Here is a 27540-nt window from a genome sequence, read left to right on the forward strand (position 1 = left end):
TAGCTTTAATAATATATTTTATATCTTTTATATTATATAAGTCTAATTCTAGATATTTTCTTTTAGATCTAAGATATATTAGTATTTACTATTCTAGACTTAATCTTATAATATTAGTAATATATACTTCCCAAAAATCCTATATTATATTATATTATAGTTAGCTAGTCTTTTTATTTAGTTTTCTATAAACGGGATTATTATTAATTCCAGACCTGTTTTTAGAGAGCCTATTTCTCAGGGCTGCCTCTATTTACTTATCTGAATTTAGTTCTTTCTAATATTCTTTTACCTATTTAGTACTTATGGCTTATAGAACTATATATATACGGATATAGATATCTGAAATAGAGACGAGAAAAGAAGGTCTTCCTGGAGAAATGAGAGAGGAGAGAGAAAAGAAGAGGGAAAGAATATAAGTAAGGATATATATAAGGATATATATAAGGAGATAGGTAAGGGGATAGGTAAGGAGATGTATTGGAAGATGGGTAAGGAGATATATAAGAAGATAGATAAGAATATGAGTAAGAAGATAGAGGAGAAAAGATATAAAGGTAAGAGGGAAACAGCCATTTATAGAATACATAGTTCTAGGCAAAATACAGAGGACGACATAAAATAACCTGAAGTAAAACACAGAAAAAGGTCCTACGTATAAAGACAGGCAGACCAGGATAACTGTCTGGGAATGAGCGTATAGTGGGAACAGATTTGGGACCCCCGGATTGGGAAAGGGGGCCTTTTCGGGCTCCTCGTTAAAAGTTGACGATTTCTGGTGAGATGGGTTAGCAGACCTGAGCAAACTTGAGCCGGAGTTGAGCCAGGCCTGAGCCGCTTGAGCAAAGGCGGCGCGGGGTCACGTGGGCCAGAGGGTTGGGAGGTGTCGAGATTCCGGTCAAGAAACAGCCATTACACATCTACTACACACAACTATCCAAACAACTGCCCTTGTCTCTACCACTATCAAGATGTCCGCTACTATCTCGCTCGTCGCTCCCATTGGTCCTGGCAACTGGCCTGCAAGCGCCGCGCTCACTAACCTCTCCGCATCTGCTCGGGGCCGATATACGTCCAAGTTGACTTGTAAGTGCGATCTTTTCTCCTTGCTCCCTATTTCAGATGACAGGTGGAATTGTTATCTGGGTATCGTCGGGAGTCTTGAGGGCAGTCGTCATCTTGTTCGTATCTTTCTGTTTGATTTCAGATGATCGAGAAGTTGTCGTCTGATGTCTTGGGACACGCGTCGCTTTGATCTCGTCGCCCCTATCTCAAAACGCTCTACCGCTCTATCGGACAAATAGCTAATAAATAGCAAACAGTCATGAACGCCGTCGAGGCAATCAATCTCTCTCTCCCAGGCTACACCGGTTCAGCAACCCCCTTCGTCGTCCGTCCGCGCGGTCGTTCTGCGCAGATATTCCAGATTTACACTCCCAATATGCCACCACCATCAATCGCCCATACTCAAACCTCCATTCATTCCAAAGCGCATGGAGCCACATCAAGGGAGAAATGTTCACGTTGATTGGCCGTCACAGTGCCCTGGTTGGACCGGCTCTGCCTCCAGCTGCCCCAGGTCCTGTGGTAGTTAATCAACAACAGCATCTCCCCCTTAGGCAGCCAGCAGTGAGTCCCCCCCCCTTTGTCTCTTTCGTCTCAGATATCCAACATATTTTTTCTTCCCATAATGAGACAATTGTATCCTCTGTTTCTTTCGCCCCTAACTTCTGCGGAAGGAGCATGCGGCTGACAGATGAAAGCAGCAGCCCGGCCCACGCACACCCCTCCCATCTTCCCGACCAAACTCGGCGGTGATACCAGTTGAGGAGGAGGAGGAGGAGGAGGAGGAGGAGGAGGATGAGGGCAGGGACAATGAGATGCAAGGAATGGAGATGGGGGGAGAGGAGGACGACGGGGGAGAGGGAGCGGACCTTCGTCTGCTGCAATTTTTTGGCTTTCGGGCGTTGGGCAACGTCTTTCCGGGCGGGAACTGAGGGGTGGGATTGGTTGAGACAATACCAGAGAATGGAGATTGTTTTGGTGCTGCAGAATGCATTTGTCTTCTCCTTTGATGCCGTGGGTGAGATAAAAGTCTTAGAGATTCTTTATCACTGGTTAACAACACCAGACGGAGATTGATGTCAATGGTGTCCTCTTGTCATTACTTTTCGGCAGAAATTTTGCTGTCGAGTAAAAAGGGCAAGCCCCTATTTAATCTGATGTGCCGGAGTTAAGCCGTCGCTTCGGCAAGCGACCTCCTTTCGACAGTGACAGTGAGTAATTTTGTGGAAAGCGGTTCACCTTTGGTTTGCTATGCTGTGAATTTTCAGCACATGTTCCACAACTATTTTATTCATTGTTTCAGAGGTTTTGGTTGCATTCAGATATCAGGTATGTGGAAAGTTCCATGATTAGTAAAGGCAAACCCAAGAGACTTCTCCCAAGGTTCCATAGTTTCAAATGCATACACGGCCAGGCCCCAATTACATTTGCAGCTAAGCCCACCCACCGCCCCACAAAGCTACTTTAAGTAAAATACCCATCTGTGCAATGAAAGTGGACGCAGATACTCGGAAGTCGGTCCAGCTTATAAAACGTAGATATAGGAAGACTGCAAGAGGGGATGCTATCAATGCTGAGCCCAGGCCCCGACCAATGCACCCTGTTTTCCAAAAAAAAATCTTCGGTATTTAAAAAGGCCAACAAGTTGTTCCCTTGATAGCTTGGGGAGCCAGGATCGCCCTCTCCGCAGCGGTTCAGCGTTCGTCGCAGCAAATATATCGCCCAAAACGGCAGTTGATTCAAAACAAATTGATTAAAACATCCATAAATAGATTTTTTTTGGTCACTCAACCCGTGTAGGTGCGGCGTTTGGAATTGAGCGTACGTAATTCATTGGTAAACCTACCGGGGGATGACTCACCCAGGGATGAAGACTCAGGAACCTTGCTGGCTCCGCAGTGACAACCAACTTCTGTGCTCGAGGCACAGGAGTAAGAGAAAATTCAAAAGAAAGAAAGTGAATTGGTATCTCAAAACACGCCCGAGAAAGTGAACTATCCTCCCACTCCTCATAAATCCTAGCCCTTCGTTAAAGAGCCCCGAAACACGCCAAGAAACCCTATTTCCAACTCAAGAAAAATTGCATGATAAACATCTCATTAATTATCCATATCCTACACCTCTTTCTTCCAAGCCTCAAGCTCTTCGGCTTTTTTCATGTGCTCCCTTCACGACTAATAATCACCTCTGTCGTCTTAACAATCCCCATCTCGAAATTGAGACCGCCTGCGCTCCCCTCCCCTCCTCCGCGGCCCTCCCATTTCCTCCTGCTATTTGGCCGACTCTCCAACCTTGAACCACTCCTATTCTCTCCTTTCTGTCCTTTCAACTTGCCATATCCGAGGAGCAGGGTTATCTTTTGCCAAGTCGGAGACTCTTTCCTGACGCGCTTGACGGCCATCTTGGCGTGGTCGATCTTGAGGGAGAGTTTGAAGGTGTCGATTTCTGAGGCGAGGAAAGACTCAAAGAGTGGAGCGAGAGAGAGGAGACTGGAGGCGATTATTCCGAGGGAAACCTCAACCACGGACCAGTTGAGGAGGGGAGAGGTGTCGATTGCTGAGGACTGGTTGGTGATGAAGAGCAGCCGAATAATTTGGATGAAGCAAACGAAGATGGAGAGGATGTAGATTGCGCCGATGAGAAGGTTCTTCCGAGGGGTGAAGACCGAGTAGAGGAGGATGGGGAGTGGGGTGAGGAGTCTGTTGGTTTGTTAGTGGATTGTCTTTGGAGGAGGGGTGGAACGGACATTAAGACTTCGAATATTATTGTTATTACTGCCATTGCGGTGTAGAGGGGCATGGTGGGAATGCAAGTGCCGTCTGTGATGGCGGGGTCCCATTGCTTGGCGACGGGGTTGCAGAGACGCAGTTGGACTACAAAAAAGCAGAAGTGGAACATGGAGCAGGCTACCGCGAGGCCGACAATGGAAAATCGGTGGAGGCGATCGGTAGCCATGCGGAAGAAAGTGAAGAGGATGCTGAGTTTAAATCCGAGGATAGCACAGACGTAACTACAGGAGGCTGGTTAGAAGGATTATGAGTTGGTATTCCAGGTGGTGAATACAATAGCGACGAAGCATATGCGAGCTACTATATGTTAGAAGGGCTAGCACGAAGCGAGGAAGGGTTACTGACCAGTCCAAAATAATAGAGATTTTGAGGAGGCATATCCTCCACATTCTGAAGACCCAGTCCCCATCTTGTTTCTAAACATATGTTAGACTGTATCATGTGGTCGGTGACGAGTGGAGACTGACGAGCGAGTTTGATTGCTACAAAAATGAATAACAGAAACTATTCTCGACGTCAGAGATATCAAAAGCTTCATATACAACACATACCCAAGTAACAACGATAATCCAGTCATCTGATATCCCAATTAGATAAAGCAACAATGCTATCCCCAGTTGGGAACACCTACCGATACTGATTTTCTTGACTATCGAACTTCGAACGTAGAGTCGTAATGACACAACTAGGGTAGAAAGGACGGTAAAAACAATTCCCACAACCGCAATGGCGGGCGCATTCGTGGCAGCATCAGGATTGGCAACATTGAACGTCCACCCCATTTCTGCTACGTAGACCGACACCCATCGAGTGGGAACCCCCAAACTTTTCAAAAGGAACTAATATATGCGAAAGACGATAACGAACAACGGGCAGGTCCCCAATCTAAAGTAGGACGTTTAAGTTTTCCAGAAGGGTGGCAGAGGGCGAGGCCAAGGCGATCGCATGATCGATTTCTCAATTCAAGGCCCTCTGCCCTGGTGTCCCCTAATGGGGTATTTTATTGAATGGCCATACCGGGATCGAGGGGAATCCTCTCCCTTGCAGCAAGGTAATCATATTAATATCATACCTGACCTTAGATCTTCAAGTGTGGTACCGAAGGAGATCAACCTAACTTCTCGGAAAAGCCTTTCATACGTTGGGTAATTTGGGGCTATCAAAACTAATCGGGAAAGTGTTGATGTGTTTCGCGTTAGCAAATGATCGCAATTGTGATCCTACCGTCGTGAAAGAACTAGACGCGCAATATTGAGAGTCTGTCAGTCATCTTGCCTCCGCTCTGTAGAAGCACAGAAGAACTTCGCAGTTGAAAGGAATCGCTGATATCAAAATTGAGCGAGGATCCGCGGTTGGGGGCCTTCCGGGATCATCTCGCAACGATCGACAAGACACTGCTGTTCGGGGGGGGGGGGGGGGGCTGCGCCCCGAGTTCAATGCATTTATCCGCCATCATTGGACCCCACCACTCGGAGAAGATGCTGGATTACAGGCCTCGGAAAAAGTGAGCTGACACAATGTGTGACTTAGATTAAAACGTGCCTAAAGTCATCGTAAGGTAAACCGAAACTTCAGGCCTGGAAAAGTATGCTGCTTCCCAATCTCACCACCTTCTGCTACAAACTATGACTCCACGGTTTCAATAGCGAATAGGGAGACTGGGTGCTAGTGGTTCTCGATACTTTGCCACTGCTCGATTGGAGGAGGTCTGAACTGTGTGGGCTCTGATAATTATTCTCCATAATTATCGATTACGATGATTAGTAATCGACTAATTAGCGCAATTGTCTATCGATCGGTTATCGAGCCTATCGGAACCCACAGTGGGAAGCCACCGCCCGGAGTTCGGTCGCTATCCCCAGATTGCTTCTACTTTCGCATAGACGGCAATGGCGCCTTTGCATTCAGGCCACCCTTTAACCGGAATGCCAGCAGCGCCACTTGAGGCTGGGCTTGCCTTTCGCGAGGTATAAAGAGAATAGAGACGGCATTCGCCTCTTTGGCTGAAGTCGTCCTATTTGACCTGCCAAGATGTGGCTCCGCTGGCTGCTCACTCGGACTCGATGAGATTGTCGATGTCGGGATTCACGCCTCCCGATCTTCTCCGCGATCCCGAGAGTGAAGTGGGCGGCTCAGTTGAACCATCTCGGGGAATCTGCCTGCCGATATTTGGTGATGGGTGTGGTGATGCAGTTCTAAGGAAAGATACAAATATGAGTAGGTTTGCTGAAGGGTAAGCCGTCCTGAAGCACTGACTTCAGACTACAAAACAAACCACCAGTTTTCCCAGGAGCTTCCCTTTACCATCGTCAAAATCAACCAAACATCAAAATGAAGACCACACTCCTTCCCCTGGCCCTCTCCCTCCTCTTGATGGCCATCCACGCTGGACCTCTCCCAACCGGCCCTCTGAGTCCTCTACTCATCTCTATTGTTCTCTTCCTATGGAAATTAATATATTTGCAGGACGCCTTGCAAGTCCGCGAACTTCTCCCACCTGTCTAGTGTGTCTGGGATACCGATAATGACGGGGAAACATAAGCATCTTGTATGCAGGCCGAAAGAGGGCTACGGCTCTTCAGATCCTGAGAGCGATGATGATGGGACGCTCGGAAAATTGGTTGGTGGTCCCTCTAGAGGGGATGAAGACTCCTTAAATTGTGGGGTTGGGAGTCGGTGGAGAGGGACTCTGTACTGGACGTAGGAAGGGGAAGAAAGAAACAGCTTTGTCATTTGTATAAAGATGCTTTTTCGAACTTAAAAGTAGAAAACAGAAGTCGAAAGAAATAACGGCCCTGGTATATACCTCTAACACCCCGGCCATCCAACGCTAATATCCAAACAAGACATCTTACAACCATCAATTTAAAACTCAATCACCTCCTCATCTCATCAACAATCGCATATGTAGGCCCATCTCGCTGCCTCCTCCTTCTCCTTCCCCCGGTACCCTGGTGGCCCCTCCTCGCTTGCCTTTCACATCTTCGACACTTCGGAGCCAGTCCGAAACCATCTTTGTAAACGCAATCGCAGACGTCAAGGCCGGGTACTGCGTCGACGACTACGTAGCCTGCTGGTTCTTGAGAAGGGGGTTGTTGATAGGAGGGAATAATTGCACGGTGGCGGATCGTAGAGGCAGATCGTTGGGGCTGTGATTGTGATTGGGTTCGAGTTGGGGGTTGTGATTGACTTGGAGCCCGTTTCGGTTGCTCTGGTCGTGGTTGCGATTGACTTGGATTTCGTGTTGGGGTTTGCGCTTGGTTTGGGGTTCCGATTATTGGTTGAGGTTGCGAAGGCCCTTGCGATTGCGGTTGTGTTCGTCTTTGAGTTGGCATTCGCGAAGGGGCTTGGGTTTGTGGTTGAGGAATCCGGGCCTCTGGAGGTGCAACTTCTGTGTACGGCGGAGGTGGTTCGTCTCGAGGTACATGTGCTGGTGCAGCGTACTCAGGGTTGGACTGGGAGGGTGGTAGGGTCATAATCGTGGTTTGTCGCGGGGTGTTCGAGGTGTGGTTGTCTCGGTTGTGTGAATCGTGGACAGTCTTGGATATCCCCCTCGCCAGCCCGAATAAAAGCGTCGCCATCGTGAATACCGGTACTTTCAACAATGGAAACCGAATTGAAGATGAACAGATGTCTGGAGATGTTGTTGCGATACGACAATGATAGGGGATGAAACGTGTCAGCGTGGTGAGGTTGAGAGACCGCTTATATCTGATGGCTGCCAGGTTGTGGCACAGCCCGATCTGCTGAACGGCGTCATTGGAGGGGTTGTCTCATAATAATGATTGGCTTGCAAGCCTTCCCTCGGAGACGGCGAAACCCTGCTTCAGCTCAGCCTTGTTTTAGCACGAAGGGCCCGCACAAACGAGGAAATTCCTGCACAAAGGCCAAATCGGTACCGGAATGAGGCAGTGCAAAGCACGTGACGAGCGCCGACTTCTGCATGAAACGCTTCGGGGTTGCCAGCAAACGATCTATTTTTCTTCGTAAATCGAACGACAGATCTGATAGGACGACACTTGGAGATCTCAAATTGGATTGGGGGTATTGTAAAAGACTGCTCACGTCGGCAAAATTAAGTGCGGTGGGCAAACATGCAATCTTCCCTTCCACATACGAAGGCGCACGGCATTAAAATCCGTCCATTTTTCGCTAAGGCAAGGATCACCAAAATCTCTAGGTTCTGAAAATTGCGCATTGGAGCACCACGAAGTCCGAATGCTTTGAATTAAGCTTTAAGTGATAGATAAGAAGCCAAAGTATCTTTTTCTACGGCTTTGTTGTTCTAAAGTTCTAGGGAGTTTTGTTACGATTTTTTGAACGCGAGTGAGCGATTTTCAAAACTCTCGCCTAGCGAAATGGACGGTTTTTAAAGCCGCGCGCCTTCGTATATCAAGGGTTCAACACCTCCTTGCAATCGCCAAGAGCTGAGAGGAAGCAGGCGAGAAGTGGGTTGAAAAGTATATACTATAGATGCGGTCATTTGCTAATTGGATTGAACAGTACTCCAACCTGACACTCATCACCTGCTGGACCATATCAACGCACGTCTGTTTCGAAGGTTCGAGAGCTTGACTATTCATGGAAATAGAATACAATTCGCTCTTTAATATATAAAACGATGCCAATGCCAGCAGCCTCCAAGGTTAGTCTTATCGCATCTGGTATTTCCACGAATCTGACGTTAGGGAACTGTTCGTCGTTATCGTACCACATTATAGACTCCAGTAGTACGATCTCTTTGAAATGCGGAGTGTGCTTCATCTTGCTTTCGACAAACTCCAGTACCCACAGCATATCAGCTAATTTCCGAGGCATACGGGGCAGCTTCCGCAAGTGGACTTCATCATCATCATTATCATCACGATCGTGAGTCGTGACACCGATCTTGCTTCCCCATATACTGGTAGAAGAGAACCTAGGATTTGTCATACAATGCGACGCCACTCCTGGCGGAGATGAAGTTAGCTCAAAGGTTTATGCGTCTCATCTGAAATCTACGGACCTGAAGGATTTCTAGGCTGTGTGGTAATGGTTTGCACATGTCCCACCCTCAATACCAAATCTGCTATGAGAGGCAAAACAATCAATAGGACAACAAAGCTTCTTGAGCATCTTCATTCGGCAGAATTTCGTGGCTTCAACAGGATATTCCTCCCAGTATCGTCCATGTTGACCCACTGGAGATCCTCGAAGCAGTCCTTCGCCGACGGAACGCCTGTACGAAGTTGGCAGTAGGATGTCCGTAAATTTCAATTTCGGAAACTTCGGCCACCTCAGCAGCACATCCAACACTTGATGCTGAAAATGAAACCGAGAAGCATGGTCAAAGTGAAGATTACCGAAGGGAGAAGCTCTGATTCCAAATTTTCTTAGCAGACGAATGACTTCGGTGCCTTTTTTGATACGAATAATTGTGAGGCACTTGGTGTGCGAAAGAAACATATTCCCGACAATGTTTTCTAGCCTGAGCGCTGTATCATTGATCGAGACCTGCGTCAGAGCGGGCTTGAGGCCGCGAAATTGTGGCCAAAATGGTTTCCTGTTCTCATAACTTCATAAGCTACAATTTGTAGTGTCTCGTGGAAAGCTTTGAGAGGATTTTGTTGGTGTCGGTAGCTACTTCACCAATACTTGGATTGCCTGCAAGGTTGATTGCAAGTTATGTCGATCGGGTCTTCGACACAAATACAGGGTTCTCGTTCACGGCGCGGATGAACGCTTCACCTCCAGGCTAGTACCAATCCACACGGCAAAGCATGAAGCGGATCTCATTTGGAAAAACAGCGCGGCGCGCTGCGTGGTAGAATTGAGAAGAGAGCTACGCGATGTGGCACGTACTACTTCTTCCCGTGAAATCTGGTTTCGGGTCAAAGCAGTACTCAACGATTTCGGAGACAGTCTCCTAGGGTAGGTCAGGCAGTTTGGGAATGACTACATGGGGAGTAGGTCCAAATGTTGATGTTGAGGTTTGTGGAGAAGTTGAAGAGGACTACTGGGCATCAGGCCGATTCGGGCTGAATCCTTCGACATTTGACCTCATCTCAGCTCACTTCCTCGCGCCCAACATTCGCTGACGCGGCAAGTTCAGTCGATCCAAAACTTGCTTTTTCTCAACGAAACTGAGACCAGAGTGGCGGGGTGGCGGGGATGCAAATACAGCCATCTCTTTGAAATGTTCTAGCCTTCCAGCAAGCTCACTGAGGCGATTTTGAAGCTGCATTCCGATGTGGAATTGTGACCCCTTTTCAATTTCAAAGATTCACAGAGTTTCGTTCTTTTTCTCCAATAGAAATTAACCCCTAGCCGTCGTTTTTATGTCACCGTTTAATCGATGTCCAATGACTAGGATGAGTTCACATTCCTTTGTTCTGATATCGTCCGTGCGCAAATGTTTTCTCCCAGCCGATCATACTTCGCGGGTCCAGAAGTCTCAGGCGCGTGGGAAAATATTAGAGAATGTGCTATATATCAACCTCCTCTGTCTTCTTAAGCTCTGTCTTCTTAAGCAAATCAAGTTCTTCACAGTCAGTCCTTTCCGCAGAACCTTTTTTCTTGAAACTATCAAATTTTATTAATCATCCTGAGAGTAAGCAATGTTCAGGTAACACTTCCTCACTTTGCACTTGCTAATTGGGAATTACATATAGATCTATCGTAATGGCAAATTCACTTGCTGTACGTGTAGCACCGGTCGTTGCTGACGTGGTTGGGTGGACGAGTCTTGGTTGCATTCTCGACAATGTTGCTCCAAATCGACTTCTTCCAACGAGCAGTTTCACATCGAATGCCTTAACGCCAGGCGAATGTGGATCATTTTGCGCTGGATATAAGTACTTTGGCTTGGAGCATAGTGAGTATGCGCCTTCCGTGTAACTGGACCCGCCTAACTCTATCAGGCACTACCTGTTATTGCGCGAACTCACTTAATATCGCGCCTTGCAACCCTCCAGGCTGGCCTTCTTATTGTGGTGGCCAGCTTGCCTATCCTATGGAATGCACTTCCCCCTGTAGCGGCGGTTCCTCGTATCAATGCGGAAACGCTCTTGTGCTCAACCTCTACGCCTTCACTGGAAGTCCGATTCCTCTCGTCGGAAGAGCAGAACTTCCGTCTTCCTCATCAGCTAACTCGGTAGCCTTGACGTCCAATACAGGCTCTGCCACTCCTACATCGAGCACTGGAACACCAATGGTAACCACCTCCACTCCCTACCCGGGAACATCTTCCGCTTCCGCCTCTTCCAACGACCACAGCACTTCAACAATCTACGAAACTCAGTTTCTCACAATCACAAGCTGTGCTCCTACGATTACTCATTGTCCAGCGCGTAACACAAGCATGTCAATGGTTTCTAGACCCGTTGCTATCGTGATATACTCAACAGAATGGATTACCATCAGCAGCTGTGCACCCCTGGTCACCAACTGTCCTTATAGTGTTTCCACTAGAATGGTTCCAGTTACTACAGTCACTTTGCATGGGAATCCACCTTCTCCTACTCCGAAGGGAAGCACCATGATGCCAACGGCTATACCTACACCTGGCAACGGAGGTGTAGTACCTAGCAATGGAACGACTCCAGGTAATATTCCCATAATAATTGTCTCGGGAGCTACAGGGAATGGCTTGATTTGGAGCTCGTTTGTTGCCGTGGGTTTTGTGTTCGTTGGGATGTTTTGGGCTTGAAGGAATATTGGATGAATATATTTTCCTTGCGCTGGGTTGGAGGAGATCTGGTTCCTCTACCAGATGATACGTGCTTTTACAATCAAATTGCCTTGTTTTGGGCCACATAGATAGTCTTGGTTATCTCGTAGTTGTTTAATTAGTAAAATTTTCTCTCGGATGTCTTAAATTGACTGAAAGTTGGGTGATGCTATTTGCTTCGTTTATAAAAAGTCTGAGGGGCCTCGTATCACGTTATAAATTCCAACACTACAACGCTGTGACAATAACCTATCTGACCAATCAACAGAATATTGCGATTGTTCAGTTTTATTGATATCCTTGGATCGAGGTCACGTGTGACCACGCCCCCTCTGTACTCGAACTGCACCTCTAATTTTCCGTCTTCACCAACTAATAGCACCACCTCAGCAACACCACGACCACACCAACCTGTCGTTTGTAGAGACCGACATGGCAATAGATCATTGTATCCGCCCGGCCCGTGACGATGTGTTCCGTGGCGCGCTCGTGGCCGGCCAGGTCAGCTGGGATTGCGAGCAAGGCAAACCATTGCAAACCGAGGACCCGACCCCCCTCAGCAGCGAAATTCAATGTCGTTGAGAATTACCGAACGACCATTTTACATCCTGGGAAGCAGTTTTATATATCAATTCACAGCATATTGCCTTCGGTTACGTCCCAATCCACCCCTGTCACACTTCTTTCGTGGTTCAACCTACCCCCAGCAAACTTCAAGCATTGTGATGGGAAATCACCATTGCAAGTAGGGAATGTTACTGGAGTGGGAGCTGAGATGGTAGTTCCCTGGAAAAGTCAACTTGTTATCCAGTACGACCGGGAAGCAATGACCTCGACCGCCAGCGCAAGTTGCCTCGCTTTGAACAAGACTCACATGGCGTACCGCAAATTCAAGTCCTCGATTTTAATAACGTTGAAGCCGTGGGTCCCATTATGAACCTCGTAATACCAACACACTCTGGGCCGGTCAGGGAGAGGCTCTCCTACCAAGATTGTCCTCAGAATCGACCATGTTCCACTGTCATGACGGCGTCTATATATAGGACGACTTGTGTCGAATCGTTTTCCGCGACCCAAAACCCCGGCCAACCTTCCTTCCTGGAGCAATAACGTGAGTTCTCTTCACTTATCTCCTATGATTCTAGACCTGATTCACGGTTCGCTCAACTTTCACATTATCACCTTTTTTCCTGGCCCTAATGTTGCTAGTACCCTCGAGAGCATCATAATCTAACTTCACGGTGCCATAGCGATATTCCTGGGTCTTAGTCACTGCTTTAATTTTCAAGACGAATATTTTTATCGAAAGGTGCGTGACACCGGATACGAGGCGATAGAAGAGGACTACGTGACTAGAAGTACGTAGAAAGCGCTATTTACCTCGACCCGGACCGGGAGAGGAGCACTTTCAATAGCACGCGTTGAAATAGATCCCAGATATTTTGACTCGAAGGCGAAACACGACTCAGTACATGATCGACACTCTTATTTCATGCGACAAAATGAGGGCATACGAATTGACTTCTGCCCACCCACTAGCTTTCCGGGCAACGATTTGCTGCGGCCTAAATCCTCGACCCTATTTCTGTGGTGCTAAATTGCACCTTTAGGGATATTCGACAAGGCTTAATCGGCGATCCAGCAATGGGAGAAATCTTCAAAAAAAAAAAAAAAGCTAGTCGAGACTCATGCCTTCGTGCAGACTTTATTCCAAGAATTGAGTTCAAAGAGGTGAATCGCTGGGTTTGGGACCGAATGGGCAGCAACATAGTTGGAACCGATATGTTGAGGGTGTAAAGACGGGACGTGTAACAAAAATCGATGTCATCAACGGTGACATTGTCGGGGCGGGAAAAAGAGTGTAGCTTCTCGTGCAAGGCGCATGAGTGTATGGTGGAACTCGTCAAGGGGGAGGCAGAGGTCGAAGCCAACGAACGTCAAGATCTCTTTAAATAAGGGAGGGCAAGAGCATATGAAGCTAACGCTGGATTTCAGGATGGTCTACGTCCCAGATCGGCGCAGATAGGGACAGGAAGGTGCAAGGACCGAGGACAGATCAAGAGGGAGAGGAAAGAGCAATCACAAAGAGAGATGTTGGACTAGCAGCCAATGCCAGACAATTTCGCAGCCCCTCAAATTTCGAATGATTCAGTCGTTGATGAATCAGAGGAACCCTAACGGGGGAGTCGTCTAGAAAATAGCTGGGGATGAAGGGGTACTTTGAAGCCCGCCGTCAAGATCGGACGGGCACGAATTGTTTCTTTTGAAAGTGTGCAAGATCATCTCTAGATCCTGCTATTCCGATATCATAAGGCCAGTCTCCTGTGATTGGGGAGACGTGAAGGTCCGTTGAGTGAGCACCTCACTCCAGGCAAACACGCGGCCAAGTATTTGTATATTCGAGTACGCGGATGGATATTCGCGGTTGTGACATGACCAGCTTGCATCAATGTTTTGATAGCTTCAGGGAGTGGAGATTCTTAATGATCAGCCACTCCCTCTGCGTGAAGAATGATTTATGTTGCATGGCACTGGGCCCCCCCAGTCCCCTGTACTTGCCCATGTCACGTGTTCAGGGTCTTAGCTCCTGGGCATGTTTCACCCCTTTCTACTGTAAGCTCCTCCGGAGCACCCAATTTATGCTCCTCAGAGAGCGCATTTTGCACTGCGTTAATTTATTCTCAGCGAGATGAGATTTTCTTCATCACAATACGGGATTGGCAGCCTGTCTTGGGAATTATTGGCAATCCGACGTCAAAACGTGCTCTATTGCTTGACCGATAAAACTGAGGAGGGAAATGAAGGGGAGTCGAGAATTCGAGGCAGAAGTCCCTGTCCGACCTCAGCCCCCTCGGAAGGCGCAGCAGCGCTAATGCAGCCTTGCATTCGCCACACTCCAGCTGCGATCTGCAGCCTTTCACCTCGTTCTTCCTTCTTGATCAATGTTTTGGGGATTTTTCATTCTGGCCTTCAGCAATCTATCGCAGCTTGCCACCTATTCGATCGACCGTTAATCCGCTGCGCTGAAGTGTTGACTCTTGCATCTCGCGGGCCGAAGAAGGGGAGGGTTGTGGTACGAGCCGGCCTGCCTTGTTCGGGGGCTTTTAAAGATATCCAAGAGCATGACAGAGGAGACATTGAAGTGTGATATACTCAGTCGTGTCTTTGTTTCAATTCTGACAGGTGTGCTGATTGCGGATCTATAGCCGGAACCTAAAGCCGCGGCTTTCTCCCCCCTTTTGAACGATAATCTTCTCGAGACCCTCCATGTACGCTCGAAATTAGGCCTCTCCAACTCAGAGCGGGTGAAAATATGTCCCACAACGGGGAATCGTCTGCATCAAAGATCTCGAACGGAGCATTGTATACCCCGGTCTCTCCCACAATCTCTCCAGCTTCTGGACCCGTACCTCGAGATCCGATTTTGTATCCAATTTCGAATCCGCGTTCTTCCTCAGAAGAGCCTCTAATTAGAGATGGCGATACTCACCGAGTCGTTGATGACCATATAGCAGCTCGGGGATCTAGAGGGCTTGGGAGGATCTCCCCACCGCGACAGAGTCAATGTGAGCTTGCACTTGAGTTCAAGTCGCAGTTTGGAAATCAAAGCGGTACAAAACGAAGATTATCAGAGAGCGATAATCACCAAGCCGAAAGTGCATCGAATACTTCTTTCGTCATCGAGCCTCCTCAGGCCAGCGCCCGTCGTCACATATCGAAGCCCGAATTAGTCCCGAAACCTCTTCTCAAAGATTCGCTGGCGCGCAGCCAAAGACACGTTCACTACGATATGCAGATCACTCTCCAGTCAAGAGAATGAAAGAAGATCCAGTGGATGAGGAAGATGATGAGGTGGATGATCAAGGGGATATGACCATAGCTGACGAAGAGCCGATCGTGCCCAACTATGAGGGATTCAAAGCTCACATCCGGCGACTCAATCCAGGCATGGATTCTCAGTACAATTGGTTAGTCTCCAGGATCGCTCACCAACAGGAAATAAGATATAAAAATCTACTCGATATGAGAGTCAAGCACTCTCAAGCGATCGTAAGGAGAGAATGTGCCGCTGGCCCGCTTTGCCTCGCCTTAGGAGGATCCACAACCCTTCTTGATATGAACGGCAGGCTACTGGTGGACAAAAGCAAGGCTGGTGAGCAAGAATCATCACGGGCCGTCAGCGACTTCTCAGATGACGATTCCAATCCCGGGGAAGGCGCTCTTACAGATAGGACATTCCCGCAAGGAGTGCCGATGCCACCAACCCGAAATCTTCCAGCAGAATTCGAATGCCAGCTGTGCTTCAAGGCAAAAAAGTTTCAAAAACCTACAGATTGGACAAAGCATGTGCATGAGGATGTAGCGCCATTTACTTGTACTTATGAGAGGTGCAAGGAGCCTAAGTCCTTTAAGAGAAAGGCAGATTGGGTGCGTCACGAGAATGAACGCCACCGGCACCTGGAGTGGTGGATATGCCAGATTGAGGACTGTCGGCATCCGTGCTATCGGAAAGATAACTTCCTGCAGCACATTGTCAGAGAGCACAAGTTACCAGAGGTATGATTCAAGCTTCTTTAAAGTTCATCATTAACGCTAACAGACTGCTAGCCGACACAAAAAACGAAGGCCGCCATTAAGAATGCTCGCCTTACAGAACCCGCATGGATCATGTTGGAGAAATGCCACCACGAAACCTTAAATCGACCAGAGGATGAACCATGTAAATTTTGTGGCAAGTCCTTTCCAACTTGGAAAAAGCTCACTGTACATCTCGCCAAGCATATGGAGCATATCAGTTTGCCTATTCTTCGCCTCGTCGAAGCTACAAATGTTGATGCAAGAACAATCATCAGTCCAGTTGAGCAGAATCTTTCTCCCGTCACGCCGATTGCCAATATGGAGGGATTAAAATCACCCAACCCTTTCAGTATGAATAGCATTTCTCCACACCTCCCCATGGAATATCCACAACAGCAGCGTTATTTCAATAGTGAATTCAATTCTCGCAACCTGGCCCCGACGAGCTACCCCACGCACAACTCGATGGATTCCAATATGTCGGGCATGCAGCAGCCTGCGTGCGACTTTCCTGACCTTGCCGGGACAGGTATTCGACCCCGGTTTGACTCTTTTTTACAACCGACAATGTCACCGAATTTCAACTCGATACCCCCAGCATTACAAAACTCTTCAGTGTACTCAGTGTCACAACATTTCGGCTCTACCTTGACTTTGCCGACTTATCACAGCTATTCTACTCCGTCAAGAGAGGCATATGACCCCTTTGGTGTCCGTTCTGACCAGAGCTTTGAGAACTTAAAGATTCATGAAACCAATTATCTGCGTGGGCCACCACTGGTTTGGTGGAAGTGTTGCACGCAACATTGTGGGCGCAAAATCATTGCGGCATTCATTTGTCCAGACTGTCGTCATCTCAAATGCAAGTTATGTGAAGGCAATATGCCATCAAGGCCTGAGTTCGAGGGAGTCGCAGATCAGCAAGCCAGCCATGAATGGGACGTTCAATCGCTCGCCTCTGTGAACACTTTTCATGATAGTGCACTTGGGTCGAGCCTACCGTCAAACACCTCTGGATCAATAACGCAAGGACTACCAAAGACTGCCCAGGACGAAATTGTTCTTATTCTTTTCTCCGACCAAACATTTCGTTCTCTCCTAGAGAGCGCCGCCTCTATGATCAGTAAGCCTCGTTTTACCCGGAATATCAGAAGGCTTCTTCTTCCATTCCAGCGGGAGCTTCAGAACGCGGCTTCAGACCACCGAGAGAAGGATGCTGTAAGAATCATAGAAAAGCATTCACAATGGCTCGTGAGCAGGTTGTTTGACATGTCGGACCCCGAGAATAAGTCAAATACCCGCAACTTGGCAACACATTTGAACCAACGTATTGACAAACTACCTACGCTTGAGCGTTATCTCGCCTCCACAGTGTCCTCCACCGTACCCTCAACCATGCCTGGATTAAACCACGCGAAAGCACCCAAAGCACCCCAACCCTCGCGGGAGTCTGTCAACCATAGAAACGGCGATGAAGTCAGGAATAACCGTTCACCGTCACTACCACCAAACTCTTCGGACGAAAGCGAATCCGGGGAGTCGGAAACTGACATGGAAAACTACATTGACTATTCCAACTTCCCCAATCTCGAACACATTAAAAAATTTATTATTGGAGGAATGGCTTTCGAAAATCTCAAACAGAACACATTTCAATTTCTCAACCCTCAGAAGCCCCCGATACCGAGCCCCAAGATATCCCCAAATATCCCTTCTGAGGAATCATTTGAAGGATCCGGATCCACTGAAAGGACCGAAGTTACTATACCAGATCTAGAGCTTGAAGAGGATAGTGATGACATGGCAAGTGTTGCTTCTGATGACCCAGCCTTGACTACTGCATCGGATGGCCGTATTCTCCATCCAAGAGAGTACTTCGACAAGCTTGAAGTATTAGAAAAGGAAATTTTCGACGATTCCTCCTTCTTGTTTCCCGAAATAGCCTCCGCAGCGGGCAGTACCCAAGAAAAGGACGACCTTTTGTCTTCTTACTTTTCGTTTCATTTTCAGACGAGAATTGAGAACAACGAAGTAGTAAGAGTAATCAAGACCTCGAAATCGGCTAGACTTCTCAGTTTGCTAGAGTGTTACAACATCATTGGACGAACGGGCAGGAGTTTGGCTAGGCTTCGAACTGCCGGTTATCTCTTCGAAACCCTCACATTCCTGGTCGTGGAACGAGATCCTTTCAGGCGGAGAATCGCGAAGATGGTGAAAATCCCAGTTCGCCAAGTCCTCAACTTAGGTCTCACGTTTGAGCTCACCCTGAAAAGGGTACTTTCTGAACTATCAGCATTACAATTCGGGCAGGACAGTAAGGACATTGTTAATTCGATTGTCGAGAAACAGGATGGAAGCCACCGCCTGACCGCACAGTGTGGCGAGATGCTCAGCTCAATAGACCTGTCGCCCCACCCTCCTGTTCACGTTGGATCTCCGATCGTGTGGGACTGTGCTGTGCAGTCACTGCAGCTCGGCGTGCTTTCTTATGCAGGAGCTCATCTCCAACGATTTGACTTGCAATTGATAGGCTCAGAGATTCCGTCATTCCAACTCCCGACCAATATCGCCTACGAGGACAGCACCCTTCGAGAAATATCCTCTAGACCTAACCGCACGGTTATTACGCTTCAACGTCGCCAGTTCCAATGTCTGGATAAACTTTTGAGGAGCTGCCGACCTTGGGTCTTCCATCAAAATGCGTTCCGTGACGATAATGAACCTCTCCATCTGTCGACCAGTATTGAGTCTTTGACGGATCTATGGGGCCCTTCCTGGAAGATTATTGGTGAACATGGGTCTATCCAGCAATACGACATAGGGAATGGTTCTATCGTACCATGGTCGGAAAATGCCGAATATCACTCTATTTATTCAGCAACCAATCCGTCCGAAGTCTACTGTCACTGGATCTCATCGAAAGATTGGAACGAGCAGCTTATCGAAGAAAACCAGAGTGGCCTGCCTCGAAAGTACTTTCTTGAATCTGATACTCTTCTGATCGGGGCGAATACTGAATTCGGGCTCAATATCAACCAGGACTGTACTTCAACCCCAGAGCGATTATCACGCATGAAAACCCAGCTATTTGACCAGGGCGCACTGAGAATCCCCAGAACCTTCCGTGATAAACGGTACATCGATTCGCATGCCATACAAGTGAGCGGCACTGCTCTTGGTATCATTTCGGGAACTGGTATAGTCACCTACAAACGTCGTGTTGGTCACACCATGAAAGATGCTCTGGTCGAGAGATGGCGGCACAATCTTCGGAGTCCACTGGATCTGGAGGCCTTTAGCAGCGTCGAAGTATCCTTCTGCACACGAAATGCGAGGAGACGACGACTTATGCACTTGCTTGGTTCAGACACCATGCGCAACTACCTGAATACCATCTCCTTCAATTGGGCATCTGAAGATTGCGAGCTCGCATATTTCAAAGCCCTACGCTGCCCCAAACTATTCAGGAGATTCTGGAAGGACCATAAAGACTGGCAAGAGAATGTAGGAAATGCTGTTTCTATCTGCTTGGATGCCTTAGAAGAGACGGGAATTGACGACGACAGTGGCGAATTGAGTGCCTTATGGGTCGAGTCTTTCGGCGAGCAAGGAGATTCTGATGGCGAATCAGATGGAGAGAACCATCAAGATGGCGAGGTTGCGTCGTCCCCTGGAGCCCTGGTATCACAAGAACCTACGGTTGCAAAAGAAACAGACCTAAGCTTCTGCGAGGAGCATATCGTTACTCTGTTCAGGTCTGAACACACATGGACTGGATTTCTGCAAGATTCAGAAGAGTCCTTGACGATGGCAATTGTTGGCATGACATGCCTCGATTTCCTGCACGAAAAAGGATACGGTCGACGATGTCCTGGCCAACGAGCTCTTGCAAACGATGCATCGAAGTCCAAGGGTTTTGCAGTCCTCCAAACCTCTCTCAAGCTCAACGAATCAATGCTCAAGGACGAGAAGCTGAAGAAGGAACAGGTGGACAGTGGACGGAAGACCATTTGGGATGCGAAGGACCTCAAACGCGGAACTTCATTCTCGCTCGGCAATCATGGCACCCTGAAAGTGCTCACAGCCTCCACAAGAACCTGTCCCGTGATTGCGGAGTGGAGCGCTATCAAGTCTGAGATTATGAAGGAAGTCAAAAACGTGGCAATCAACGAGAAGATGTTGGGGAGACCTGCTGAGCGCCATCATTGCGAGTATATACGAGGCTCGTGGGAGGCGAAGCCGCTACCTGTTTTGGTTATGTCGAAGTCGGCGAAGGTTATTTTCTCTAACGGTTGATATACAGTGCATTATGAGACGATTTATGATATATATTATTATACACTATTCTGCTGCATTTGTTACCGCATGGAAACGGAGAGGATAATGTTAGATGTATTTGATTTTACATAGCAAGCACATTGATACCCAGTTTCAGACCGAATATCATCACTTATCAGAGAAATTTTATTGTGCTTGATCCGATGGAAATCGCGATGCAATTAATGAGACCTAGGATCTAGTCCTTCTCTCAATCACCTCAATCACCTCATGGAGCGTGTGCACAAATTTCAAATCTGGGCCTTCTCCCTCCCTCCATCCTTTCCAATACACTCTAGCAGACTCTCTGTGCGCATCCTCCATGCCTCGAAAACTTCTCCTGGCTATCTCATCCCCCGAATACCTTTTTAAACTACCTGGCCGCCCTCCAACCTCAGACCAACCTTTATTAACAAACCAAAACACGCATTCCATCCCCTCGAAAATCACCTTCTGCCTCCCACTCATCTGGGCCGTAGCCGCATACTGAATAACCTCCCGCCTCACCCCCACAAACGCAATATAACTCATCTGCGTATGGATCCCAGCAATCTTGTCCTCTTTCCAAGTGCTGCTTGAGTGAGCCTGCCTCCAATACACTTCCCTCTTATACCCGTAATTAGGACCGTTGAATAGCCGCTGAACAAAATCACCGCGATCTGGATCCCAGTGTAGGAACCTCTCTGCACCTTTCCTCCTCGCCTTTCCCTTACTACTGCCTCGCAAGGACAAAATCCTTCCCCTCTTCGATCACCCACTTGCGCCCGAAGCAGGCGTGCGGATCCAAATCGTCAGAATCTCGCTGCGAGATTTCAAACCAGGATTTACAGATTGAGAGACCGAGGTCTCGTGTTTCACGGTTTATGTGGAAAAGGGAAGGGGATGAGGTGAGGATAGTGGGGGAGAGATGCGTGCCACCGAGGCAGATTGGCTCGGGGCTGTCGCCAGGGTGGGGAGGGAGGGAGCGGTGGATGCCGATGAAGCGGGGTGGGAGAGGGAAGTGATAGGATTTGCAGAATTTGAGGCGGAGCTCGCTGGGGAGGCGGAGCAATGGGTGGAATATACGAGGGGAGGTTGGTGGGGATTATGAGTGGGTTGTTATGAGGGAACTGGTTTGATAGTGGATCAGATGGAGACACAGCCCATCGATGCTGGAGTCGGCCATTGTGAAGTGTCACTGGATTGAGTTTTGAAGTTGAAAGAAATGAAAAAGAAGGAGGCTTGATCGAAGTTCGAGTTGATGCATGAGGTGGGCCGTCGCGCAAGAAGTTGTGGCTTTGGTGGACGGCGATGTTCGGCCTCATGTCAACTATCTTCCCCTTACCAAATTCTGGACTTTCTCTTATTTCTGACTTTATATATAAACATGACGAGTTCCCCTTGATTCTTCTTCCATTCTCCAATTTTTGAATTTGAAATTTCAACCCCTTACTGTGTAATGTTGAAGTGTTGAGGTGGGTGTTTGTAGGGGGCGTTCATTTTAGCGAGCATAGCCCCTGACCTTGCTACTGGACCACCCCGCCTTCGCTAAATATGGAGCAGCAGGGTAATCGACATTCGACTTCCTAAGAATGGTCCTCAAGGAGAATTGCTATTAAACTGAACGTCGCACATCTTGAAAAGGGGAAAACGTGTCTACATATTAGAGGATATCAAGAAATGTACTCTAAGGCGCTCACAGCGACCAATTACAAAAGGCTCCAAGTCAGCCAAGATGGAGAGCTGCGTGATTTGTTGAGAAGCGAAACCTTTACTCATAGCGCCCTCCCCAAGACTTTGGGCCATTGGTTTGCCACTTTGCAGCCAATGCCAGCCATCATTTGGCCGTGTGACCATTTATGCTGACTTTATTAGTCTGCCAAGAAAAGGGCTGCTTAAGAAAAGAGTGCCCTTTCAACTTTCTCCCTTATCGTTCAATACGGGAGAGATGTCGGTGGTTACAATGACGGTGCGAGGTGATCGACTTTTTACTTTATCCCCAGATCTCCATTTCCTAGCGGTGGAGATCTCGTCCTGAATTATGATGCCACGCACCCACGGAGAAAGGAAATCGATCGATCCAGTGGCTTGCACTATTGCGGTTACACGGCAGGTTCCAGGGAGACCTCGCCAATGCCATTTCCTGAGCGTCGCCACAATCATTAGGTTTCAGGGCCCAAGTTCGTGTTCGTCCAGCAAGGTTGATGCCACACAAGGCGGAATTCGCGGGGGCTGGTCCCGCCCCCGCAAATCGCAGCAAGTTCGCTCGATTGCTCGCTTGGCCGCTATTACCCCGCATATGCCACACTTTTGTTGTGCGAAGAAGCACCAATGGCCTGAGAGGTTTGCTCGGCTTTGCAGCTCCAGTCCCGGGGGAGCTGTAAATCTTGGCAGGACATCTCAACATTTAGCTCACTTTCAAAACTGTGGGAAAGGGCCTGGACTGGTTGAGACCATCAGCCATGCCGTCACTCGTTTGTACAGCTTCTTGTCCATCATGGTGACCGGCGTGAGGAGGGGTCTTGGAACATGGGAAAGTTTTCGTGTGAGATAAGAACGCCTTTCCCCTCCCCTCCAGAAATATTTCTGTACGGGCGTCTCTTCATAATCAACATTGATAGTCCCTCCACAGCCTTTCGAAATATCTGAACGACTTCTTACCAAGCAGACACCATACGCATCCAATTCGCAATGGCCGGCGGTGCTATGATCTCCACTGGGGGCACGGTTGAGGGCGGGTTTCTGACTGGAAGAGCTCTTTACTACCCCGTCTTCCTGATCACCTTACTCTTCTTTCTCTGGGGCTTTTCGTACGGCCTTCTAGATGTCTTGAATTCTCATTTCCAAACTGTTTTAAGCATTACCAAGCTACAATCGACCGGTCTCCAAGTTATGTACTTCGGCGGAGGGTAAGCCGATATCCCCCTCCATTATTCAACGTTCAGATAATGACCTTTGCCAAGCTATTTCTTCTTCTCGCCGATTGCTGCTGAGGTCCTCAAGCGACGCGGATATAAGACTACCATTTTGATGGGTCTCGCCCTCTACTCTCTTGGTGCAGTCTTCTTCTGGCCCGTAGCTCACTTCTCCACCCCCCAAAACAAGCTTGCATCCTACGGCGGCTTTCTCGTTTGTACCTTCGTCATTGCTTGCGGTCTATCGACACTGGAGACGTCTGCCAATTCGTACGCTGTCATCATCGGCGACCCAGCCTCAGCCTCAATCCGCCTTCAATTCTGCCAATCCTGGAACGGAGTAGCTTCCTTCGTCGGCCCCCTCATTGCCTCCAAGTTCTTTTTTACCGGATCTAACGCCCATAACCTTACAAACGTTCAATACGTCTATTTAGCCGTTGCCTGTCTCGGTGTTGCAGTCGCTGTTCTCTTTATCTTCACCAGGCTCCCCGAAGTCTCCGAACAAACTCTCGCTGACAACGCTAATATTGAGATCACGGCTGTTGACGAAGAGGGAAATCAGATCGGCCAAGCGTCTCTCTGGAAGCAATACAACATGTTCTTTGCGTTCGGCGCACAGTTTGCGTACGTCGGTGCCCAGGTCACCATTGGCGCATTCTTTATCAATTACGTCGTTGAAAACGGTGGCTATGACAAACCAACTGCTTCGAATTTCCTCTCCTACGCGCTAATCATTTTCACCGTCGGTCGATTCGTTGCTGTCTGCATTGCGTTCTTCCTTGCGCCTTCGTTCATTATGTGTGTGTACTCAGCACTGGCAATTGCATTCACGGCCGCGTCATCTGCAGTGAAAGGCTCAGGTGGCGTTGGAGTACTCATGGCAACGTATTTCCTGATGGCTCCGATGTACCCAACGATTTTCACCCTAGGAACTGCAAGTAAGTCATATCCTCAGAAGTCTCTCATCTATCCATTCTAACTTGGACCTCAGATCTCGGAACCCATACTCGTCGTGGTGCTGGTATCCTGGTCATGGTATGTAGCACTCTAAACTGATTCTGAAGATCATACTTGTTGACATCCAATTTCTCAGGGAGTCGCCGGAGGAGCCGTATTCCCACCAATTCAAGGTGCCGTCGCCGACTCCGCATCAACCAGAATCTCGATGGTCATTCCCCTGGTCGGCTTCGTCTACGTCTTCGGCTACTGCTTGTTCCACTGGTTCACGCACGGGCGCAACTTCCGTCGCGTCAAGGACATCGTGGTTGCAGCCGATACCGCTGGTCGTAAAGGCTCAGCATGGGGAGGAGCGCTGGGTGGCGCGATCAACTACGTTCATTACACGGGGGAGAAGGAGTCCTTATCCGCGCAGGGTGGGAGGAGAGCGAGTATTATTTCTCATGGAAGGAGATCTTCAGTTGCGGTGCACGTCAAGAGAGCTTCTGTTTCTCATGGTGAAGTTATCGAAGAGGAACAGAAGGGTAACCCTATTCTCTTGTAGAGCCCATGGTGGGGTTGAGGGGCTGCTGCAGCTTAGCGAGCTCAGCCCCTGAGCTCGCTAACGAGTAAGAACCCCGCTTCGGTAGCGCACGAGGAGTGGGTGGAGCGCCTTGTCCAGGAGGCTCTTTCTTTTTCAAGGAGGATTGATCTTCGTCTGGAAATCAGATCTTGGGTTGATTAGGGAATTCCTGTAATTACTTAGTTTATCGTATATATTTTCAATATCTACTTTATCCCCTCATCTTTTTTCTATTCGTCTACCGGGACCACAATTTCTCGGCTTCCGAACAGGGGTGGGAATGCATGGCTTAGAGCGTGAGTCATACGCTAAGCCCTCAAACCCCTGCCACTGAAGCACACTAACACTACTCGCTGCCATAAAAGAACCTCTTTATCCTGCCTCACTTTCTTTCCTCCCCAGAAGCAGTTTTCCTTTGAACCCTATCCAAAGGTCAGACTCCCTATAATCATTCGGAATGCGTGAGCTCTAACATCAACCAGGACATCGAACGGGTCACTCAGGCCCGTAGAAAACTATACAATCATGCCAGCAGCCAGCGCACACAACGCAAGCTGCCCAAGACAGACCGGCCACACCATCTTCCGCCCAAGTAGAGACGGTATCGCCTCTCGACCTCCACAGTAATTCCTCTGGTTACACGCACCTGCATTATGATTTTCCGTCTCTCGGAAATAACCCTGCGAACTCCAATTATAACTTCAACGATCCAAACTTTGAACTTGATCTTTGGCCAGAAAACTGTTTCGAGCCAGATCCAACACTTTTCAACGACTTCAACGACTTAGATACGAACATTCAATTAATGAACCCCGAAGCCTGGCCAGAGTTGTCTGACTGGGAACTCAACTCCTGGGCTCTATTGACGGCACCTGATCCTGGTACATCAATGGGACATCAAAGTCTCTCCCAATCTCACACTTTTCCTCAAACAAATTTCTACGACACCTCGCTCGTTTCTTCCAATCCCCAGTTTCAGCAAAGCGACCTCAACGCTCCCTCGACTTCATTCATAGCAACGAATTCCAATCCCAGACCAGCCCCATCCCAACCTACCACCACCACGCTTCAACCTCAACCTCAGCCTCCACGGTCCAAAGCATCTACCACTCATACTAGTCCGAGTTCTTCGACATCCCCGGCATCTCCGAGTTCAAAGGTACATAAGAGAACTCTTAACACCCTTGCCGCGCGCCGGTATCGACAGAAGAGAGTCGATCAGATGGCGGAGCTAGAGCAGAAGCTCAGGGAAAGCGAGAAGGAGAAGGAGGAGCTGCAGATGCGGGTTGCGAGGCTCGAGGGCGAGGTGGAGGTCTTGAGGGGGTTGTTGAGACCTGGTAAATGATGTTTTGGAGTGTTAGTGAGAGAGTGAAGGAGGGAGGGAGGGGAAGAGAGGAGAGGGATGGAAGAAAGGGTCGGACGATGTCGGTTGGTGATCATAAAATGTAGGTATCACATCGGCAAAAGAGTTTCGTCATATTCCTCATTTGATACTCGGTGAAAAAGTGGAAGTTTCTTACCTGCTTCACAAGCCCGTCATTCGTAAAATTCAAATCATAATAATACACGCAATCAGAATTTAATCTCTCCATTATTCTACCTCTTCGTACCTCCCACTAGTTTCCGCTAGTGGAAGCTGGTGGGAGGTACGAACGGGCACAGCGTGCTGCTACCCTTTATACACCCATTCTTTCGCTCTTCCCTTCTTACTCTTCCACCCTCATAATGATCCCAATCGCTTCATAAACCCTCACCATGAGTCGAAGTGATCCCTCCTCCTCCTCCAAGCCATGCCCATAAACCAACCTCCCCTTCATTCGTAATCAGCAGAAGATGGAAGAGGGGACGGTTGCACAGCTTAGTGGGGCAGCATCGCTGATCCCTGCTGTATCTGCATGGCTCAACATGAGTCATTCTTGCTCATTGCGCTAAGGCAGACCCTAGTCCCTGATTGCAACACGAACACAGGAGGAAGATTCAGAATGCAGGAACTCACTGGGTGGGCTTTTTTTTTTCGTACTATCCCCCCCCCTAAATAATTGCTAGCCCGTATGTTTTGAGTATAGGTGCGGGTAGGAATCCAGGGTGTTAAGCCAGTGAGGAAGTCCCTTTTGAGCTGGCTGGGAGCCACTGCCAGGGTAAACGGTCTTCGTGAACCTTCTATGCACACCCCTGGCTTAATACACAGACCACTTTTTGCTCTGTGCAGTAGATCCAAAAGCCCTCCGACCAGGCTTATAGCCACTCAGAATAGGAATTCTGTTCCTCTAATCCATATTAGGTGCGCTAGCAATTAAACCAAGGGGGGGATAGTATGAGCAGGGACTTGGAAATGGACACGAGAGTACGGAGGACGCGGCCAAAAGTCTTGCAACTGGCAGGGATGGGCGCCAAGCCTAAGGACGCCACATAGTTCTGGCATAGCAACGGTGCTTAGGGCCTTAGTAGCCTGAAGGAACATCACTGTTAGTTGTGTTTACAGGGCTTGAGTACTATTATTAAAGCATGACAAGCCTGTAAGACCCTGTAATTATAGCGGCCTCTGGTTGCTGTGCAACGCCCCTGCCATTTAAGCGAGTGTGGCGTCAAACCCTGGCAGTTGCAAGACTTTTGGCCGCGTCCTCCGTACAGCGAATTGTCTCCCCCCCCCCTGGAGCTTTTGTTAATACC

General features: G+C 48.5%; 11 protein-coding genes across 11 annotated transcripts; 9 read left to right on the forward strand and 2 right to left on the reverse strand.

Annotated features, from left to right (window-relative positions):
* Window positions 1-937: 937 nt before the first annotated feature.
* Window positions 938-2231, forward strand: K444DRAFT_185037 (uncharacterized protein). Its single transcript, XM_024870867.1, has 3 exons — window positions 938-1181; window positions 1323-1629; window positions 1767-2231. Exons 1-3 carry the CDS (start codon window positions 1123-1125, stop codon window positions 1995-1997), a joined length of 597 nt encoding a protein of 198 aa, XP_024742596.1. The 5' UTR covers window positions 938-1122; the 3' UTR covers window positions 1998-2231.
* A 606-nt stretch (window positions 2232-2837) lies between these two features.
* On the reverse strand, window positions 2838-4842 carry K444DRAFT_185038 (uncharacterized protein). The gene is made up of 7 exons (XM_024870868.1): window positions 4486-4842; window positions 4406-4431; window positions 4322-4358; window positions 4200-4270; window positions 4129-4151; window positions 3812-4075; window positions 2838-3764 (listed from the first exon to the last, which is right to left on the reverse strand). Exons 1-7 carry the CDS (start codon window positions 4634-4636, stop codon window positions 3221-3223), a joined length of 1116 nt encoding a protein of 371 aa, XP_024742597.1. The 5' UTR covers window positions 4637-4842; the 3' UTR covers window positions 2838-3220.
* A 1888-nt stretch (window positions 4843-6730) lies between these two features.
* K444DRAFT_625241 (uncharacterized protein) lies at window positions 6731-7435 on the reverse strand (the record flags this gene model as incomplete). Its single annotated transcript, XM_024882498.1, has 1 exon — window positions 6731-7435. One exon carries the CDS (start codon window positions 7433-7435, stop codon window positions 6731-6733), a length of 705 nt encoding a protein of 234 aa, XP_024742598.1.
* Window positions 7436-8251: 816 nt separating this feature from the next.
* Window positions 8252-8799, forward strand: K444DRAFT_185069 (uncharacterized protein). The gene is made up of 2 exons (XM_024870869.1): window positions 8252-8302; window positions 8358-8799. The coding sequence occupies exon 2, from the start codon at window positions 8476-8478 to the stop codon at window positions 8725-8727; it is 252 nt and encodes an 83-aa protein (XP_024742599.1). The 5' UTR covers window positions 8252-8302; window positions 8358-8475; the 3' UTR covers window positions 8728-8799.
* Window positions 8800-10514: 1715 nt separating this feature from the next.
* Window positions 10515-11541, forward strand: K444DRAFT_659857 (uncharacterized protein; the record flags this gene model as incomplete). Its single annotated transcript, XM_024886399.1, has 2 exons — window positions 10515-10707; window positions 10808-11541. 2 exons carry the CDS (start codon window positions 10515-10517, stop codon window positions 11539-11541), a joined length of 927 nt encoding a protein of 308 aa, XP_024742600.1.
* Window positions 11542-11940: 399 nt separating this feature from the next.
* Window positions 11941-12673, forward strand: K444DRAFT_185075 (uncharacterized protein). The gene has a single exon (XM_024870870.1). It carries the CDS (start codon window positions 12032-12034, stop codon window positions 12497-12499), a length of 468 nt encoding a protein of 155 aa, XP_024742601.1. The 5' UTR covers window positions 11941-12031; the 3' UTR covers window positions 12500-12673.
* Window positions 12674-14793: 2120 nt separating this feature from the next.
* Window positions 14794-15568, forward strand: K444DRAFT_185096 (uncharacterized protein). Its single transcript, XM_024870871.1, has one exon. The coding sequence runs from the start codon at window positions 14876-14878 to the stop codon at window positions 15380-15382; it is 507 nt and encodes a 168-aa protein (XP_024742602.1). The 5' UTR covers window positions 14794-14875; the 3' UTR covers window positions 15383-15568.
* Window positions 15379-16428, forward strand: K444DRAFT_518665 (uncharacterized protein; the record flags this gene model as incomplete). The annotated part of the gene is made up of 2 exons (XM_024873890.1): window positions 15379-16119; window positions 16171-16428. Coding segments are annotated over 2 exons (999 nt in total), but the record flags the coding sequence as incomplete, so codon positions are not given.
* Window positions 16429-19371: 2943 nt separating this feature from the next.
* K444DRAFT_518924 (uncharacterized protein) lies at window positions 19372-20436 on the forward strand (the record flags this gene model as incomplete). Its single annotated transcript, XM_024873909.1, has 2 exons — window positions 19372-19821; window positions 20119-20436. 2 exons carry the CDS (start codon window positions 19372-19374, stop codon window positions 20434-20436), a joined length of 768 nt encoding a protein of 255 aa, XP_024742604.1.
* Window positions 20437-22916: 2480 nt separating this feature from the next.
* On the forward strand, window positions 22917-25091 carry K444DRAFT_553758 (L-fucose:H+ symporter permease-like protein). Its single transcript, XM_024876626.1, has 4 exons — window positions 22917-23345; window positions 23400-24289; window positions 24343-24386; window positions 24445-25091. The coding sequence occupies exons 1-4, from the start codon at window positions 23128-23130 to the stop codon at window positions 24850-24852; spliced, it is 1560 nt and encodes a 519-aa protein (XP_024742605.1). The 5' UTR covers window positions 22917-23127; the 3' UTR covers window positions 24853-25091.
* A 184-nt stretch (window positions 25092-25275) lies between these two features.
* Window positions 25276-26592, forward strand: K444DRAFT_608269 (uncharacterized protein). The gene is made up of 2 exons (XM_024879347.1): window positions 25276-25302; window positions 25353-26592. The coding sequence occupies exon 2, from the start codon at window positions 25676-25678 to the stop codon at window positions 26213-26215; it is 540 nt and encodes a 179-aa protein (XP_024742606.1). The 5' UTR covers window positions 25276-25302; window positions 25353-25675; the 3' UTR covers window positions 26216-26592.
* The last annotated feature ends 948 nt before the right edge of the window (window positions 26593-27540 follow it).

This window comes from Hyaloscypha bicolor (genome assembly GCF_002865645.1).
Source record: "Hyaloscypha bicolor E unplaced genomic scaffold K444scaffold_16, whole genome shotgun sequence".
Lineage (NCBI taxonomy): Eukaryota > Fungi > Ascomycota > Leotiomycetes > Helotiales > Hyaloscyphaceae > Hyaloscypha > Hyaloscypha bicolor.

Coding starts and splice junctions, on each gene's coding strand:
- K444DRAFT_185037 (XM_024870867.1), top strand. CDS start 1,123: ATGACAGGTGGAATTGTTATCTGGGTATCGTCGGGAGTCTTGAGGGCA. Junction 1,182..1,322: donor TTGAGGGCAGTCGTCATCTT/GTTCGTATCTTT, acceptor AATAGCAAACAG/TCATGAACGCCGTCGAGGCA. Junction 1,630..1,766: donor TCCCCCTTAGGCAGCCAGCA/GTGAGTCCCCCC, acceptor AGATGAAAGCAG/CAGCCCGGCCCACGCACACC.
- K444DRAFT_185038 (XM_024870868.1), bottom strand. CDS start 4,636: ATGGGGTGGACGTTCAATGTTGCCAATCCTGATGCTGCCACGAATGCG. Junction 4,271..4,321: donor TGTAGCAATCAAACTCGCTC/GTCAGTCTCCAC, acceptor ACATATGTTTAG/AAACAAGATGGGGACTGGGT. Junction 4,152..4,199: donor ATCTCTATTATTTTGGACTG/GTCAGTAACCCT, acceptor AACATATAGTAG/CTCGCATATGCTTCGTCGCT.
- K444DRAFT_185069 (XM_024870869.1), top strand. CDS start 8,476: ATGCCAATGCCAGCAGCCTCCAAGGTTAGTCTTATCGCATCTGGTATT.
- K444DRAFT_185075 (XM_024870870.1), top strand. CDS start 12,032: ATGTGTTCCGTGGCGCGCTCGTGGCCGGCCAGGTCAGCTGGGATTGCG.
- K444DRAFT_185096 (XM_024870871.1), top strand. CDS start 14,876: ATGTCCCACAACGGGGAATCGTCTGCATCAAAGATCTCGAACGGAGCA.
- K444DRAFT_553758 (XM_024876626.1), top strand. CDS start 23,128: ATGGCCGGCGGTGCTATGATCTCCACTGGGGGCACGGTTGAGGGCGGG. Junction 23,346..23,399: donor GTTATGTACTTCGGCGGAGG/GTAAGCCGATAT, acceptor ACCTTTGCCAAG/CTATTTCTTCTTCTCGCCGA. Junction 24,290..24,342: donor TTTCACCCTAGGAACTGCAA/GTAAGTCATATC, acceptor CTTGGACCTCAG/ATCTCGGAACCCATACTCGT.
- K444DRAFT_608269 (XM_024879347.1), top strand. CDS start 25,676: ATGAACCCCGAAGCCTGGCCAGAGTTGTCTGACTGGGAACTCAACTCC.